The sequence below is a fragment of the Epithele typhae genome, assembly GCF_022376455.1.
Source record: "Epithele typhae strain CBS 203.58 chromosome Unknown BXZ73scaffold_5, whole genome shotgun sequence".
Taxonomy (NCBI): domain Eukaryota; kingdom Fungi; phylum Basidiomycota; class Agaricomycetes; order Polyporales; family Epitheliaceae; genus Epithele; species Epithele typhae.
The window spans coordinates 22,155-39,839 of NW_025954196.1; the positions used below are offsets into that span (position 1 = coordinate 22,155).

Here is a 17,685-nt window from a genome sequence, read left to right on the forward strand (position 1 = left end):
CAAACTGCTTATGTCTATCGCACGAACACTTCTTCAAAGAGCCCTCTCTACCCGTCCAGCCTGACGATCCTCCGCATCTTCCGCTCCCCCCGGTTCCGCCGCGCCGTCTCACAAAACTCGAGTCCAAAACACACGTCGTCCCAAAACTCCTGCTGCGCATCCTCGCCGCCCCCCGGCCGCTCCCTCCCATCATGGCTCTCGAGCACGACATACGCCGGCCCGACCTCGCTCAGCTCCGGGAACATCCTGTCGAGCGCAAACGCCGCCGCGAGCGCGTTCGCCGCCCCCGGGTCCGGCGCGCAGTCAAACTGGAGCCGGTGCAGCTCGTGCGCCATGAGCGGCACGTCCGGCACCGCGCCGGGGCGCACCCTCGCGAGCAGCTCGAGCAGGTCCCCGTCGCCGCCGCCGCCGCCGCCGCCGCCGCCGCCGCCCGCGCTGAGGTCGAGGAGGGCAGCCGGAGGACCTTGAGGCGCGGGCAGCCCTGCGCGAGCGCGATGAGCGTGCGGAGCGAGACCGCGCGCGCCGCGTCCGCGTCGACGTCCGCGGGGGGCGGCGGGGGCCGCAGAGCGTGAGGTGCTCGAGGTGCGGCCAGGCGCGGGCGGCGGCGGCGAAGAGCGCGTCGTCGAGGCGGACGCCGCGCGTGCCGAAGTCGAGCTCGACGCGGCGGAGCGCGCGGAGGGTGAGCAGCGGCTCGAACGCGTGCGCGGCGGGCGTGGGGTCCGCGAGCGGGAGGGCGGTGTGGGAGATCGCCCAGGAGAAGTGCTCGAGCGCGCGGAAGCGCTCGGCGACGAGCACGCAGAGCGCGCGCCACTCGTTGAGGGTGGTCGTCGCGCTGTGCGCGGTGTCGTCGCCCATGCGGAGCACGCGCAGGTGCGGGGACGCGCAGGAGGTGATGACCTTGGACTTGGCGGGCGAGAGGCCGCCGTCGTTGCTGATGTCGATGCTGTAGAGGGACTCGAGGTGCTCGAAGCCGAGTGGGATTTCGGTCTCCTCGAACTCGAGAAGGAAGTCGGCAGTCAGGTCGGCGAGGGCTGGGAAGGTGGCGAGGAGGCGGAAGACTTCCAGGGAGACCCATCCCTGCTCGATCATGATGTACCGCAGCTTGGGAAGCGTGACCATAGGTTCGAAGAAGGACTCGGGAATCATGTCGTCCCCCATAGAGAACAGGGTGATGTGAGTGAGATTCTTGGTGCGAGCAACGATTTCGTTGACCAGGTTTGCTGGTGCTTCCGAATCCTTTCTAAAGCCGTCGTCGTCGAAGTACCGGAGCTCGAGGTTGTCTGTTAAGGGTCCAACGAGCCGGACCACGTCAAGATTATCGACAGAGCCAGCAGTGAAGAAAAGGTTTCGCAGAGACGGCAATATAGGTTTTCCACCTGTCAGACTTTCGATGTGATCCCAGACGTCCTGAGGAAGCGTCGTGTGGTCTTGTTCCTTGAAAGTGAGCTCCCGTACAAGTCGGGCTGACGCTATAAAACGATCTTTGTCTTCTGAAGATACTTCCCCTTGTACGGTCTATCCACCGTCAGATATCGAGCACACGTGGATATGATGGCCTGTTACTCACATGTATGTTCTTCTCCGAGTCTAGAACCACAGATGGAAGGAGCTTGAGTAAAGGTTTGAGGGACGGGAGGATTTCCCATAGCACTGAATCCAGATGTTTGAACCACGCTCTGCACACCAAAGCGATCTGAAGTGCACTGTGGCGCCGCCCCGGATCAAATTTCTCGGGAACGACGCGATCCATGATCATGAGGAAGATCTCTGGTATCGAGAAAGCGCGATGTGTGGAGTTCATGGCGGGAGGAGCGTGTCGCCGCCGAGTCGAGGTGGCGGAGAACAGGAAGGTGAGGGGGGATCTAAAAGGACGGCCATGGTCGTATTATTGAGGGATCGCAGGGATCGCCTGAGGCTGCAAAAGTCGGCGTAGAAAAGGCGTGCCGATATTCAAAGATATGCGCGGCACGTTTAGTAACAATGGCATCAATAAGGCGGTTTATGCATCCAAGAGCAACTGCGTAGCGCACCTTTGGTCTCTGGTGGTAACAACCGAGCAATGAGAAAATACGCTGCTTTCCCCTTGTACGTCTCCAATAATCATTTGAACGAAAGCAAACCTGATACCAACGTTGAGTACCACATGCACAAACGCGATTAGATAGACGCCCAATGTTTACAATGCCACACAAAACATACTCACTTTGCGATGAATCTGCTCCTTCTAGGGTTACGCTTCACTACGGTAGCACCATCAGGTAAATAATGCCGTATTAATGAGGTAGAATCACCTCAGCTGCTCTGTATGCAACTCCAGGGATCGGCCCATGGGATCAAGCGTTGACTTGGTGAACCAAATCTTCTGTGCCAAGCGATGGGGGCCTCTGAAACCCCATCCGGACGCCTCTCCCCGGAATACCTTTGTGGAATCCGTCCAACGCGCGATATGGTCTTCTTCGCACGAATGCAGGGGAGGGGAGTCGGGGGAGATTTCGTCGAGGGCAGTGTCGTTGCTGAAGAAGCGCACGGAGGCGTATTGGACATAGTTGGGGGGAGGATCCGGGGAATGCGCGAAGTAGGGGTTGAGCTGCAAGCCAGATGCGTCGGTGCCGGAAGTGGTAGGGGACTGTGATCCGCCGCTGCCGTCGATCCCACAACACCCAAGCGTGATGGACATGCGGACCCCCAGCCCGGATGTGAAGAGGAGCACCGCGGGCGGCGATCCATCCCACGCCTCTACCGGACGCTGTAGAGGCATCAGTGAGGTCAACTCCCACGGCCCCACTGATTTCAAGTACGCAAGGCGCAGACGGAAGGGCGGGGAGAGCCCACGGTTGAAGAGCGCTACGTGCATGCGGACTTGGCTGGGCTCCGCGCGGTATGGTGGGGCGATAGGGATGTACACGCGCATCCACTCCCACAGCTCGTCGAGCTCTTTCACGAGCGGAGGATTATCTGGCTTGAAAAGGCGATCGGCGTCGCTGTCGGAGCCGGTGGAAACGCAGTGGTAGAGCCGACGTCCACCTGCTTGATTCTTGTTCGGGTCGCGCATGAGCATAATCCAGAAAGGATCGTCCCAGAGCGAGCAGGATAGTGATGCTACGGCGTACTTGTCGTCGAGCTGGATCATGGGAAGCAGGCATAGAACGCCATGGGGGGTGATTGCTTCGAAAGTCGGGACTTGGCTAGGTCCGTCTTCACGCTGTGAAGGAGCGTCCCAATTGAAGTCAATATACAAATGCTCTGGGTCAAAGCAAAGAACCTACTCACTTCTTGAGCACAAAGGAATCTTCGAGACTCATCAAACTCCGTGTACGCATGATACCGATAGCATTCCACTCGAGGAGCCAAGAGAAACTCGTACCCCTGCAGATGGCCCGCCGCCATCCGCGCCCTCCGAAGGAGCTCCTCGACGCTTGACACTGGCGTCACTGTTCCCCACGCGACGAGCGATGTGTCGATCGACGTTCGCATAATCTCCTGTTGCAGCCTGTAGAACGCGTTCTGGCCCTCCCCGTAGAGCGTCGGCATGTTGATCCCGAACAACCCAAACAGGCAGTAGGCCTCGTCCTCGACTCGCGTCGTTTTCCTGCGCGCGGCCCAGGACATGCGCGCCGCGACCGACACCTCCGCGACGTCCTTGTCGAACCGGAGGACCTCTACCGGCACCTTCGCAACGCGCTCGAGCTCGTCCGCGAGCTCGTACTTGGACCCGATCAGCGTCCAGTCCGCGGCCATGAAGAGCACCGTCTTCGGAGCGATCAGCTCCTGGAGCGTCCACCCGCGCGTGTGCCACCGGCTCTGTGCGAACAGCTTGCCGAACGGGCCCGGGGGGACGTCGGCGAGGTAGACGTAGCAGACGTCGGAGAGCTGGTAGTAGCGGAACATGGAGTTTATCGCCTCGGTGAGCTCCGCGCTGCTCGCCTTGTCGATGCAGCAGGTGTCGGACCACGCCCATTCGTAGCCGTCGCGTTGGGCGAGTTTGAGGAAGGCGCAGACCTTGGGCGAGATCAGGTCGCGAGGGTCGTCCGAGTCCGTGGTTTTGGCTTCAGAGACCGTCGTGGGGGTCGAAGGCTCCGAGCCTTGAGGAGCAGAAGTGATTTCTGGGGCAGCGCTGCCGCCTATGCTGGTCAGGGCAGGATGTTGGCTGAGAACCCCCATCAACTGCCGCAACTGGGACGACAGGTCCGCGATGACCTGGTTCTGCGCGGAGGAGCTCTGCAGATGTATTTCTGTCTCCTCGCGGAGGTTGCTGCGTCGCTCGGAGATGGCGCGTACGGCCTGGAACGTGTCTTCTCCTTCACTGAGCCATACATGCGAGAGGATGGCATAGCCTCCGGGAATCGCTTCTGGGTCGTTGAAGAACTTGAGCTCGGCGGTCGCAGTGCTGAGGAGCCACATTCTGGCGGTACGAGAATATTCAGCCATTTGTGAGGGGAGCAACAACGCATGGATCCTACCTGAGTCATGGAGGAGTATGAGAACGAAGGCAGACGCGGCGATGATCGATCTAGCAGTCGCTGTTGGCAGAGTCCCCGGGGGCCACAGACAGTTTTCTCACAGGGTAGGAGTAGGCGCGCATCGCCACTACGCCTCGTCGTAGCCTCCAACGTCATTGGCAAGAGACATGGCAATATACCTGTTTGCGCTGTGTAGAACATGTGGCATATACCATCACTATACCTCAACGCAGAAAAATGGGTCTAGCATGATGGATTACACGCTATATATACAAGTGCACGGACGTTCTAGAAATGGAAACTGGGAATATGGCTGTAGCGTGCCCTGACAGAGAGCATACAAGACAGTAAGATACAAAAGAGAGCAGATCGACAGCGGGAAAACATGTTTGGGATACATTTAGCGGGATGCACCGGTAGGATATATGGATGGTCCAGGATAGAAGAGCAGAGCCGGCAGATTAAATAATGAATTTGAGGTTCGTGTCCTGAAAGAGCGGTATTAGATGCATGTGAATCTATGCCACTGCGACTTACAATCTCATGTGAGCTTGAAAGCTGCGGTATTTGGCTGTACCTGTCCTTCAGGAGGGTTCGAATGGACGCCAACAATTCTTGATAGCTCTGGTCGGGTTTGTCGCGCAGCGACGACATGAAAGCCTGACCCATGATGATGAGCCAGCTATTTGATTTGGCAGAGGATCGAATTCCATACCCAGCTCATTGCGCCCACCGCAGAGCCGTCTTCGAACGTGTCAGCACTGGTTTGGGTGTCGCTGCATCCACTCCAGCAGATCTAACGGGTTGTCACCGTACCGTTGAGGAAGCGCACAAGCCAAGTGATAGTCGTGGCGAACTGACCACATCGGCGGGAGAGGAGTTGCGGTCGAACCACTCGGCCGTCACACCGCCCTTTTTGGTATAACCGCTTTGGGAGTACTAGCGCGCACCGTCAGCTCCTCGTTGCTCACTTGGGGCACGAGATACGTACGGTGTACGGGACATCTGAGTGCAGAAAATCCCTGTCAGATCCTGTTTGAACCCATCTACGGGACACATACCCATGACAGAGCCGGAATGGCATGACTGAGAATTTTGTGAGCACTGCAGTCTACTTTCACGATGTGCGCTTACGTCGAAGATCGCCTGGATAGGATGATCGATATGTTAGTATGGAAGGGGTAGAGGCTTATGAAACACCATGTACCGTCAAACGGCATCCGACTGGGAGTGACGCGACCTAAAAGTTGTAAACGTGGCAGTCAGGGGACCAAGGCGATCATCTGTACACGTTGAGAGCGTACCAAAACCTTGTGAATAAGCTGGAGACAGTCCAGTCAGCGACAAGCATGAAGTGGGGCTACGGATGACGTACGTCGTCGAGTATGTACCCAGCCTTCTGGTAGTCCACCGGAAATATGACTGGTTGACAGCTCAGAACTACCCTTCAGAACGAAACTCGACGAGGGACGTACTTTCATCCATGCTATCCACTTCGTCGCCGGTTTTACTTGGCACCTGAGATCCGTGCCCCGAGTCTAGATGGATGTATTGCGACGTGAGCACAAACATATCAGGGCCAACAACTCCACAAGAGATCGTACAGTGGAAGAAGAGCGAATCGTGCGGATGCGCCCCCGTGACGAGCCAATGCATGGCATCGAGGATGTTCACTCGCGTCGGTATCGCTCGGGGATCTGTAGCGTCGTCTGTGAGCATGAAAATGTCCTCGTTTGCGAACCTTCGATCTACATAGGAGGTCCTGTAAGCATTGGTTGACGCTGGGAGAAGAGTGCGACGCACTCAAGAGAAAGCGGCGAACGTTCCGCGCGTCGTTGATGCACCCACGCAGCGGGTGGTCTTGGCCGAGATAGTTGACTCCAATCTGCAAGCCGTCAGCGGATGTCATGAATTGCTATACGGTGCCACATACGCAAACAGCCCTCCTTCTCCCGCTGCATTTGGAGTACTGGAAGAAATGGTTTTGGCCTTCCGGATGGTGCGTCGAAATCGGCCTCAGTTCATTGACGTTGTCGCACCCATGGTACTTCCTGACTACCACCCGAACGTCCATTAGCGCATGAAACCGCCATCACCGCAGAGGCCGGAAGGGCTCACTGTTCGTGCCAGAGTACCGCGGGTTCGGATCCCGCGGCTGGTGCATCATCCGGGGTTGGTGCGCATGCGGCGCCTGCTCCGCCATGTGCTGATGCACGCATTCGACGAGCTTGCAGATCCACTCGTGGTGGGCGGGGTGGAGGCCGAAGTGCTCCGCCGTGCCGTAGTGTGCCCCCTTCTTGGCCTTCGGTTTGACGAGCGTGACCTCGCGCGTGAGCGCCGGAGATTGTGTCTGGGGAGAGCGGTACGGCACGGGCGCGTGCGGCGCCGATGGAGGTTGGTATTGCACGGGCGCGGGAGGGGCTCCGGGAGCCGTGCGGGAGGACGTCGCTGTGCGGCGAGACGCTGTTGTGACGTGGCGGGACGGGGTGGTTTGTCGGGACGCTGTCGTGGGATGGCGGGATGGCGCGGTGTGGGATGGCGCGGTGTGGGATGGCGCGGTGTGGGATGGCGCGGTGTGGCGGGATGGTGGTGTTTTGCGGGACTGGGTGCTACGTCGGGAGAGAGAGGTGTGCTGTGTCTGACCGGTGCGGCGAGAGGGAGTGCTGTGCAGGGCAGAAGTGCTGGGCTGCATTGAAGCGGCCGTCCCTGTGTCACGGGAAACTTGAGGGGAGGGGGGTCCGCGAGCGGAGGCGCTATGGGTCAGAGATGTCGAGTAGTCGAACGAGTGCGTTGCTGTGGCTGGAGTAAAGGGAGTCGGGACATATCCAGGTGGGTTCGTAACACGGGAGATTGCACTGCCTTGTGACCGGGGGCTTTGGTGGGTGGTAGGTTGTTCGGAGAAAACGGAGTCCGGGATAGGAGTGGGGTCGTGGAAGCGAACACGGCTTTGAACCGTCCCCTTTCGGCTGAGATTGGGAGGACTTGCGGTGATCGTCTTCCCCTGGGAGAAAGCGATACTAGTGTTGTCCGCGAACCTAAAAAGAGTATCAGTCTAAGGAGAGCGTATACGTACCCTCAATGTGCATACGGTTCATATTCTGGGGGACTGGCCCGTATTCAGCGCACAATTTCGATGCACAACGCTCCGACGTACCGTATATCGGGAGTGTGATCGGTACTTCCTTGGATTTCCGCCGCCACGTCGACGAAGGAGCTGCCTAATCCGGATACGCTCTCGTGCTCAGGACCAGGAGGATGAGGATACCCATGGGCTTCGTCTCCATGTGGGTACTGGTAAGCATCGTCATCGTAGTGTGCGTACCCGAGGGGCGGACTGCCTTCGGGAAGATAGTCGAAGGCGCCTTCGTGTTCGTAAGACTGCTCCGGAAACTCCAGAGGTGGTGAGAGAAGGTCGGGGCGATAGTCGTCACCAATCTCGCTGACACGGAGTGGTATGAAATGAGCATGACGGCGGACAGATCGCGAGAGCAGTGCGGGCATCTCACGTTGGAGACGCAGACCTATCGCTGAATGGAGGTCAGCATGACAAGCAGGCCTGGAAAACAACGAGAAAACCGCATACAAGTCGGACTGCCCGGAGCGCCCCGTGCGCACTGATTGGCCTGCCTGCGAAGGAGACTTCACTGAGCCTGGGGTGGCTTTGCTCTTGCGTTTGCGAAGTTTGCGGAAGAGGCTCGCCATATGATTCGTTCGATGAGATCGGGTGACGTGGAACTAGGTTTTGAGGAGGGTCGACGGAAAGGATCCTAGAGTTCAGTATCCTGAGTGCAGCGGGTGACGGACAAACAATGTGTCTAACTTGACGATAAGAGGAACGACATGACTGTTTGCGGGTCAGAGATGTGCGGCTGCAGTGTAGCAGTGAGCTGGTCTGCTCCTGCTAACGTAGCATGGCTACAGAATCAGTCAGTCATTTCTCCAAAAGACGGCGGAGATGAGCTCGTACTTGCCAGACAACGTTGTCGAAACGTTGTTCGCGGCGGGCAGAAGACGTACACGTGCGTCAATCAAATCGAACCAGTTCGTGGTATTACGTCATCTGAGCGTTGTGCAGCTCCCGCGGCCGGTGGGTGCTTGATCTGGGCTCCTTGCATTCGATCGCCCAACATTGTCGAGCTCCTCGACAGCACATTCAAAATCCACCATACGTGCGCGGATCTTACGGCAAGCTCCAGGGAAAAGAAGCACATGGAACGCGTCGACCTACCTTCTGCACCTCCTTCCAGTCTGAGGGCAGCAGTGCCTTCAGGGAGAGATCTCTCTGAGATTGTCGATGTGCTCTACACGAGCGTGAGTGCCGCGGCCACGAGGCCGCGAGTCATCCGATAACAGTGTGCGTTGATCCGCACCGGGGCTGCTCCGCACACGAGGCTCGCGCTCGCAAGCTGCATGCCCGATGCGTTATATGCCTGCGACGCGGCCACCGACACTCCTGCTCTATACCCTCATCCCCTCCAGCTCCCAGTTCTCCGTTCACAGTGCGCGCGATCTCATTCCATCGCGTTCGCCGACTGACAGCATCGTTTGCAGCGATGATGGAAATCGACGCACAGCTCGCGCAGCTCTTGGGCACCATGACCCTCGACGTCCACCGGCACAAGGCCCTCTATGTGAGCTCCCTCTTCTGCGCGACCGCCATGACGCAACTCCGTGTTGATTCGATCTCCTCTTTTCTGGAGAAAGGCAAACGAAGAGCCGGCACGGACACCCCAGCCCACAGACGACGCAGCCATGTCGGACGCGTCCTCCGACAGCGAGGACTCGACGTACCAGGTGCGCATTCCCCTCCTCCTCTGCTTCGTCTTCATCTTCGTCCGCGGCCCTCACCCCTACCCTCTCCTCGCATGCGCGCGCAGCTCACGCGCTCAACACACCCCTCCACCTCCACCTCAAGCAGCAGCAACGCAAGCGCGCCGCCGCTGTTCTCCGGCTGCGCCTACCTCCAGGCCGTCTCGGCCCAGATCCGCGCGGGCGTGTACGGCACCACGGGCGGCGACTTCCTCGAGACGATCTTCACGCACCGCGAGGCGCTCTTCGCGTACCCGGAGGGGCACCGCGGGTGCGCCGCGGGCTTCACCACGCTCGCGCGCGACCTCGAGACGCGCGCGTGGGCGGCCGCGCCTGACGGGGACATGTCGCTCTGGCATGGGACGCCCTCTGTGGGCGCACGCCCGGACTGGGACGGGGACAGCGAGGCGGTCTCGGCGTTCAGGAATGAGGCGTGGGTGATTGCGAACAGGTTCTGAGTGCGTTGGTGGAGATGTGTGTACGATGGGTTCAGGAGTGTGTGTGGATCCTGTATAATGATATACCCCGGAAGACTTTCTCAGTCTACATCGATGTATATATTAGTTCGCGTGGTTGCAATGCATATGGAGGGAACTAGGGCATGTGCCGTCGAGGCCCAGTGGTGTTCAGTCAAATGAAACAACAAGACGCTTGAATTCACCCCGCGTGGGTGTGAATTGGGAGCCCTACTTCATTTCGATACAAACCAGTTATCGTCTCTCCGTCTCTCATTTATATTAACCTCCGCTGGCTTGAGCACCCTCGGTTCGGAGTTGCGCGGCTCGCGAGGATTCCCCGGCGCGCCGTTTACTTCCGGATTTTACTTCGTGGATTGGTCGCCGAGTGGTCGCGGTTGGTTATGTAATTGCGAGCGAAGTCGAGATCGATGGACCGTTCCTCGAGAGGGCAAAACCAACATCTGTGTCTCAAAAACGCACTACGGACAGCTTTTCATGCCTCAGTTTGCACCTGTATGGTCATTCACTTGAGCCATACAGAGTCTCTCGCACAAGTGTGAGTGCTTCAGGTATGGCTGTCTACTATTGGGTTGGCGCACGCGGCTTGTGGCGGATGTACCCTCAGTTGACAGTCAGTACTTAATACATCCCATACCGCTATGTAGTGCCCCCACTATTAAGATTGTATGTCGTGTCTCACAAGGGCTAGTTAAACGACGGTACCGGAGTTGAACTATATAGCGCAGGCGACTTATACATCTCACTCAATCACGCGGCTCGCGCTGACGTCCGCGCAACCCCACCGACGTGAGAGCGGTTGGTGACGGGAATCGAATAGACCCGCTTCGCTAGCCCAACCCTATGCGCGTGAATAGCTAGAGCTTATCTGCACATGGCATGAAACAGGCGCAAGAATTATTAGTGACGGTCAGAGTGGGCGATTACGAGGCGATTCTCGAATGATTAGATGGTGATTATTGGACTGATCACCGGCCGATCAAAGCCCCCAATCGCCCCCATAATCGCCCTGAGCTCTGACCGTACCATGCAGAGACGATCAAGCCCCGTTGCTTCAGCGGCGATTACTCTGCTTTCTCACGCGGTAGTACCTACTTATCATTGTGCCCGTTTTATGCCACGCAGATAAGATTGGTTCGTATCGAAACGAAGTCGGGCTCCCATAATCACCACAGCCATAATCGCCGCTTTAGCGGCGACAAAGCACCTCCAGAGCCGCTTTGCAACGGATGTACGGCCAAGCGCCTGATTTCTGGGTGCTAACGTGCTGAAGAGCGGAGCAATCGCCAATGAAGCAACGGGACTTAATCATCTCTACATCGTACGGTCAGAGGTCAAGGCGATTATGAGAGCGATTAAGAGCTTTAACCGGCCGATAATCAGTCCAATAATCGCCCTCTGGCCGTCTAAAATTCTGCGGCGTCCAGATATGAAATAACACAAACAAGCGCAGACATCCAGTACAGCAATGACGACGTACCCGAGACGACTGTGCACTCGGATGAGTTATTGCAGCCCGGACAGATTCTGTCTCCGCCTGTGCCCGGTGGGGGCCAATTTGAGCGCATATCCTCCGTCCACAAGCCTCGCGCCTGTACAACAAAGACACCCTTGCTGGAGCGCCGGCAAGGCCGAAACCACGAGAAGTTATGTTCAATCATTTTGAGCGCACATGATGAGATGATACTAGATTGTGCCTCACCGCCGTGAATCCGAATCCGATCAAAACTAAGTGACATCAGGATGGCGAATGATGTCAGGGCCCAGAGACCTGATGTATGTTCGCCCTGAACACTGCACGACCCGCCGGTATTGATTTGCAGTCGACAGCATGTCTGATTAGGCTTCAGTTTGAGGCTGGGTGCTCTGAGCAGCTGCATCTGAGTCGAGCGCGGACGCGCGAGCCTTCTTGAGTGCAAGCTTGACGCTTCTGATCGAGTTCTCGCGCGCAGTGATGAGGCGTTTCGCTTTCGCGATGTCGAGCGACGTCTCGAGCGCCGAATACGGGTCTGCAGCTTTCTTCGGTGCGAGCGTGGATGTCCCGTCGGCCTTTTCGGGGCGGGTTTGCAGCGGAGCGAGCTGCTTTCGGAGAGAAGCCAGGACGTCGTCCAGAGACTTGAGAGTCGAGACGGCCGTCGCCATGTCGTCCTTCAGACGGAAAGTGCGACAGACTTCGCGCGCGCAGGTCTCGACGTGGTCGAAACGCGCGGGGCCTAACATCTCGCCGCCGAACCTGATTTCGGGGCGGACAAGAGTAAGTATGGCTGGCGCAAGCGGAGCCTTCTAGCAGTGCGGCTCGCGCACCGTGAGGATCGACTCAAGTCGGTGATCGAGCGTCCTCCCCCACGCGCTCGCCGCTCCACTGGGCACGACAAAACCGACGGGGAACTCACCACCGACTGACGACGACGACGGCGTCGATGACGCCCTCCGCCTGCATCACCTTGAGCACCCTGCCGCCCGCGTACTTCTCGCCGTCGTCATCCGAGCCCGCGACGAGCTCAAAGTCGTCCGGCCCTCCGAGCCCGGTCTTGCCGCGCTGGAGGACCATGCAGCGCCACGCCGCGATCTCGTGCGACGCGGGCCGGGTTGTGTGCGCGACGTGCTTCAGGTGGATTTGGGCGCGGCGCGCGGCGTCGGGGGTCGAGGCGGGGTAGACGTTCGCGACAAAGGCGGAGCCGCGGTCGCGGATCTCCTGGGACGTGGCGAGCGGGGAGGGAGGGGGCGGGAGGAGGTGACGAAGGCATCGAGATTGGCCATGGGGGTGAAACCGGTGCACGGAGGAGAGGAAAGAGCGTGGAGAGGCGGGCGCAGCAGGGCGAGCCGTGCGCCGGACGTGCGAAACCCGGTGGCCGTTGTGGAGCGAAGGGGGCGGGCCGCTGCTCGTCGGCTGCAGGAGCCCGGCTGAGGCCGAGGCGATCGAGCTCAGACTGCCGAGGACGCAGCTGTGCACGACTCAAGCGATAGTGCGGCGACCAGACGGTGGGGGTGTGTGCAGCGCGTCGAATGGGTTATATTTGTGCGGACAAGACATGGGAATATGAATGGGAAAGCGAATGGCCCTCAAATATGCAGACGTTCACCGTACTAGAGAGATCCAAGCTCGTTGAAACCCGTCGTGGCCGGAACAGGACGTCCCGGGTAGGTTGAGGATGACGACCGTCGTTTCTCGTTTCCCGGCCGGTCCTGGGCGCCTCTGTGTCGCCAAGAGAGGCGCTCAAATTCGGCCACCGCTTTTGTTCCCCTTCCAGCGTCGACAAGTCTGCACTCCTCGACGCCCTGCGTCTCTCTTTCTTTCCGCTCTCACCACCCCTTCCTCTCTTCCCTCTCCTCCTCCTCCAGAGCGACTCTGCGCTTCGTCTGCATCGAGCAGGCTTCCCCATTCCCCAAGCGGGCACAATCGCTTCAACCACCCTCCCTCCCCATCCAACATGCCCGACAGCGACAATGGCATCACTAGTATCATCAACGAGACGACGAGCCAGCGGACGCTGGCGCCCGTGGCCGTCGCCTCACAGGTCGGGTTGATGTTGGGCATCTCGGTGCGTCCTTAGCAGCTCAACGCCGAAGCGGTATCGCTCACAAGGCCGAATGCAGTTTGCTACCGTGATTCTCTTCAACCTGCTTCGCCCAAGAAACAAGGTCAGCTTTCTCTTCTGCTCATGCATTGTCCTGCATTGTCCCCTTCTTCGTCCCGTCGTCGAATCTCCCTCTCAATGAGCGGTTTGGAGGGAGTGCGCTCCTCCTCCACCTTCGGCAAACGCCCGGCGTTCATGGAGCACACGCGTACCCAGCGCTCTATCCGTGCCGCCTGCGTTCACATAGGTGGTGTATGCGGAGATTGGAGATTGGTCGCGTCAGACGTCTTCTTTACCGCACTCCATGCTCGTCTGCAGGAGGCCCTCTTGATTGGGTGGACGGTCTGCTGCGGTCACCTCCGCAGTGTTCCTCCCACATCACGCTCTGCCATGAGAATCGCGCACGGGACGCGTCGAGTGCGCGCGCACGTCTGGACCCTGACCTCTTCTCCGGCGATATCTTCCGCCCCGGTGGCCTTCGTCGCCGTCGTGGGATGTGTACCATGCTGTCGGCTTTATGCCGCGCTTTGATTGACACGGCTCCTATGTTTTCTGAAATGTTTCGAGCCTATTTGCTCACCGATCGCTCCTGTCCAGATCATTTACGAACCAAAAGTCAAATACCACGTTGGCGATAAGGTTCCACCGCGCGCATCCGATTCATTCCTCGGATGGGTTTCGCCCCTCATCCACACCAAGGAGGCCGAGCTCGTAGACAAGATCGGCCTCGACGCTGCAATCTACCTCCGCTTCATCCGTCTCTGCCGCTGGCTCTTCACCGCGATCACATTCGTGTGTTGCGCAGTTCTGATCCCCATCAACGTCACCTACAACCTCGCCCACGTCAAATCCAAGAACCGCGATGCCCTCTCGATGCTCACCATTCGAGATGTCTCGGGCAACCTCCTCTTCGCGCACGTGGCCGTCACCTATGTGATCACCTTCCTCGTCATCGGCTTTGTATACGTCCACTGGCGCGAGGTCGTGCGGCTCCGGCGCTCCTGGTTCCGCTCGCCCGAATACGTCCAGTCCTTCTACGCCCGGACGCTCATTGTCAACAACGTTCCGAAAAAGCTCCAGTCCGACGAAGGCATCCGCGCGATTTTCGAGTCCGTCCATGTGCCGTACCCCACCACCTCCGTTCACGTCGGTCACAAGATCGGTCGTCTTCCGGAGCTCATCGAGTACCACAACGACGCGGTCCGTGAACTCGAGGCCGTCCTGGTCACGTACCTCAAGGGTGGCAAGATTGCGAAAAAGCGTCCGACTATCACCATCGGTGGTTGGCTCTGCTTTGGCGGCGAGAAGAAGGATGCTATTGACTACTACACGTGAGTCGCTTGGTCTCTTTTTTGAGCGTTCCAGTACTTATGCGAATGTCAATTTGTTTAGCGCGAAGCTCCAACGTGCGGATAAGGCTGTCCAGGAATTCCGCAATCAGATTGACTTGCGGAAGCCCGAGAACTACGGTTTCGCGTCGATGGCTGCTGTTCCCTATGCGCACATTGTGGCGAATATGTTGAAGCGCAAGTCCCCGAAGGGTGCAGCGGTTTCGCTCGCTCCCAACCCCAAGGACATCGTAAGTTGCTTGTCAATTCACTTCATCATCTGCGAAACTAAAAACGCTACCAGGTGTGGAAAAACTTGGGCCGTACTCAAGCCGAGATTCGTCGTGCGCAGACAATGGGTTGGCTGTGGCTCATCGCCATTTGCGCCTTCAACACCATACCGCTCTTGATTATTTCCGTTCTTGCGAACCTGGCGTCCGTGAGTGGCCACCTTCTTGCCAACCAGCGCTCGGACTTACCTCCGCGTCGCCAATTCTTTAGATCACCGCTTACGTTCCCTTCCTTCAATCGTGGTCGGACGCTTCACCGGGCTCCTTCACATTCGTGTCTGGTGTTCTTCCTTCCACTGTGTCTGCGCTCTTCGGATGGGCCCTTCCGATCATCATGCGTAAGCTGACGAAGTTCATGGGCGCATACACGCACTCGCGCATGGACCGTGCCGTCGTCGCCCGCTACTTCGCCTTCTTGATCATCTCGCAGCTTATCATCTTCACCCTGATCGGTGTCATCTTCAGTGCGTGAAACTGAAAATGCGGTCGGGCGCTCATGCTGATGTGTCGCGTGCAGATGCGGTGAAGCAGGTCGTCCTTCTCATCGGCAAGCACGCGAGCGTAGACGAGATCTTCCATAACTTCGACAGTGCGCGCGTCTCCCTTGGAACCGCGCGTGTATGTGAAAGCTGATGGGGTGTTTTCAGAGCTTCCGGAGACCATCAACCAGACCTACATCGACCAGTCGTCCTACTGGCTCACGTACTTCCCGCTTCGTGGTTCCTCGTGATCTTCGATCTCGCCCAGCTACTCAACCTGTTTATCGTCTCGTTCAAGACGCACTTTTTGGGACGGACGCCCCGTGAGATCCGCGAGTGGACGCAGCCTCCTGAGTTCCAGTTCGCCGTATACTAGTAAGCGTCTGTTCTCCAAGATCCAGACACGCCGCATGCTAACATGATAACGCTCAGCTCGAACATGCTCTTCATGGCCTCCGTTGGGTTCTTCTTCGCGCCTTGGCACCGCTCGTCGCTGTGGCCGCTTGCGTCATTTTCTGGATCAGCTCGGTGGTGTACAAGTACCAGCTTATGTTCGTCTTCGTGTCGAAGACCGAGAGTGGCGGTGTGAGTGTCTTCCGAACTGTGATAGTTGGGTGCAGCTAACAAGCCCTTTTAGCGTATGTGGAACGTGGTCATTAACCGTCTGCTTGCCGGTGTCATCCTCATGCAGTGCATCATGGTCCTCAGTACGTCAACACACAATATGTTGCCTTATACCCACTGACCGCCTTCCACAGCCATCGGTCTCCAGTACACATTCAAGTCGTTCTACTGGATCGCTACCGTCCCACCTATCTTCTTCATCATCATCTTCAAGGGATACATCAACCGTGTCTTCCAGCCCTCGTTCAGGTACTACATGCCCACCGAGGAGGAGCTCCGCGACGCCGAAGTCCACTCGCAGCGCAACGACAACGCTCGGAACCGTCTCGAGAAGCGTTTCGGCCACCCGTCGCTTCACTCGGAGCTTTTCACCCCGATGGTGCACGCGAACATGACGCACCTCCTGTCGCAAGTGTACCACGGCAAGCTCGGGACAGAAACCGCCAAGGTCGGCGACATGGGCGGCCGGAAGATGGACACCACGGTCGTCGCGGGCGGTATCAAGATCGCCGGTGTCCAGGAGAACGACTTGGCGTACGACCCAGCCATGTACAGGCGCGACCGCGGCGACGACTGGGACACGCGCTCGATCGCCTCGTCGAACATGCTCTCGGACAAGGCGCCATACCCCGAAGGCGGGCGCTCGTCCCCCGCGCCCTCGAAGTTCGCAGGCTACGACCGGTACCTCGCACAAGGCCCGACGTCGGAGATCGAGATGACGCGCCTGGACATCCCCGACAACCAGCCGCTCCTCAACCAGCAGGGCCACTTCGTCGGCCAGGGCCAAAGCTACTACGACCCGATGGCCGCGTCGCAGTCGAACGTCGACCTCAACTACGCCACGCCGCTGAGCGAGAACCCGCACATGCCCCTGCTCCCCGCCGCATACGCCCCCGACGTGGCCCGCGAGGCGTCCCTGCACCGGCCGTATCCCTCTGGTGGCCAGTACACGCCGCCGCAGCAGCCGTGGGCGCCCGGCCCCGGGGCGTACATCCAGCGCACCGGGAGCCCCGCGCAGGTCTACAGCCCGCACCACCAGCAGGAGGACTCGGGCGACTACTTCAGCGGGAACCCGGCGGCGTCGCACGTGGCGAGCCAACGCTCGTCGCCGGACTCGTACAGGAGCGGCGTCCCCGCGCGCACGCCGCCGCCTGGGCTGTACGACGGCCCGCAGAACATGGCCGGCCGTGGGGCGCATCGAGCGCCACCGCAGTAAAGTTGGCTGGCTGGCTGGCTGGCTGTGATCCGCCTTGTACGTAGTGTGTTTACTGTAGGCTCTGTGTTCTCCCCGCTCATGCGCGCTGTAGTGTTATCGTCGTCGTTGCCTCCCCTCTGTTGATATCCTAAGGTGACGGGCTAGTCGTCGTAATCCCCCTCCACCTCCTCGTCTGCATCTCCCACCCACGCTGCTTGATATGTTCTGTCCTCGCTCACGACCCCCACCGAACCCACCCACCATATGTGCATTATACTAGTACCACCCGCCCCAGGCCCCCCTGTCACTGCCGCCCCGCACCACCCTGGCGCGCCCCGCGCCCGCTCCCCCGCTCTCCGTCCTTACGTTAGAATCTCCGGCTGTTGTGGTATATAGACGTGGGCGCTCGCACCCCCTGTCGCCCCCACGGACTGCGGACTCGTCTG

At 58.8% G+C, this 17,685-nt stretch overlaps 6 protein-coding genes across 6 annotated transcripts; 2 read left to right on the forward strand and 4 right to left on the reverse strand.

The window, feature by feature from the left end:
- Positions 1-47: 47 nt before the first annotated feature.
- BXZ73DRAFT_97560 (uncharacterized protein) lies at positions 48-1,801 on the reverse strand (the record flags this gene model as incomplete). The annotated part of the gene is made up of 4 exons (XM_048027407.1): positions 48-435; positions 515-1,515; positions 1,568-1,650; positions 1,705-1,801. 4 exons carry the CDS (start codon positions 1,799-1,801, stop codon positions 48-50), a joined length of 1,569 nt encoding a protein of 522 aa, XP_047881393.1.
- Positions 1,802-3,126: 1,325 nt separating this feature from the next.
- Positions 3,127-4,401, reverse strand: BXZ73DRAFT_41071 (uncharacterized protein; the record flags this gene model as incomplete). Its single annotated transcript, XM_048018695.1, has 2 exons — positions 3,127-4,074; positions 4,279-4,401. The coding sequence occupies 2 exons, from the start codon at positions 4,399-4,401 to the stop codon at positions 3,127-3,129; spliced, it is 1,071 nt and encodes a 356-aa protein (XP_047881394.1).
- A 520-nt stretch (positions 4,402-4,921) lies between these two features.
- Positions 4,922-6,534, reverse strand: BXZ73DRAFT_41223 (peptidase C14, caspase domain-containing protein; the record flags this gene model as incomplete). Its single annotated transcript, XM_048018735.1, has 14 exons — positions 4,922-4,948; positions 4,998-5,120; positions 5,176-5,256; positions 5,322-5,399; positions 5,452-5,465; positions 5,522-5,546; positions 5,595-5,606; positions 5,668-5,700; positions 5,765-5,782; positions 5,836-5,882; positions 5,936-5,998; positions 6,065-6,208; positions 6,264-6,345; positions 6,394-6,534. 14 exons carry the CDS (start codon positions 6,532-6,534, stop codon positions 4,922-4,924), a joined length of 888 nt encoding a protein of 295 aa, XP_047881395.1.
- A 2,479-nt stretch (positions 6,535-9,013) lies between these two features.
- On the forward strand, positions 9,014-9,727 carry BXZ73DRAFT_87829 (uncharacterized protein; the record flags this gene model as incomplete). Its single annotated transcript, XM_048024733.1, has 3 exons — positions 9,014-9,091; positions 9,165-9,254; positions 9,338-9,727. 3 exons carry the CDS (start codon positions 9,014-9,016, stop codon positions 9,725-9,727), a joined length of 558 nt encoding a protein of 185 aa, XP_047881396.1.
- A 1,857-nt stretch (positions 9,728-11,584) lies between these two features.
- Positions 11,585-12,505, reverse strand: BXZ73DRAFT_74452 (ribosomal protein S5 domain 2-like protein; the record flags this gene model as incomplete). The annotated part of the gene is made up of 3 exons (XM_048022023.1): positions 11,585-11,978; positions 12,139-12,440; positions 12,485-12,505. The coding sequence occupies 3 exons, from the start codon at positions 12,503-12,505 to the stop codon at positions 11,585-11,587; spliced, it is 717 nt and encodes a 238-aa protein (XP_047881397.1).
- Positions 12,506-13,176: 671 nt separating this feature from the next.
- Positions 13,177-17,260, forward strand: BXZ73DRAFT_97565 (uncharacterized protein; the record flags this gene model as incomplete). The annotated part of the gene is made up of 12 exons (XM_048027408.1): positions 13,177-13,287; positions 13,343-13,387; positions 13,921-14,654; positions 14,716-14,902; positions 14,956-15,090; positions 15,153-15,405; positions 15,459-15,530; positions 15,591-15,795; positions 15,853-15,882; positions 15,945-16,005; positions 16,058-16,127; positions 16,179-17,260. The coding sequence occupies 12 exons, from the start codon at positions 13,177-13,179 to the stop codon at positions 17,258-17,260; spliced, it is 2,985 nt and encodes a 994-aa protein (XP_047881398.1).
- Between the last annotated feature and the right edge of the window lie 425 nt (positions 17,261-17,685).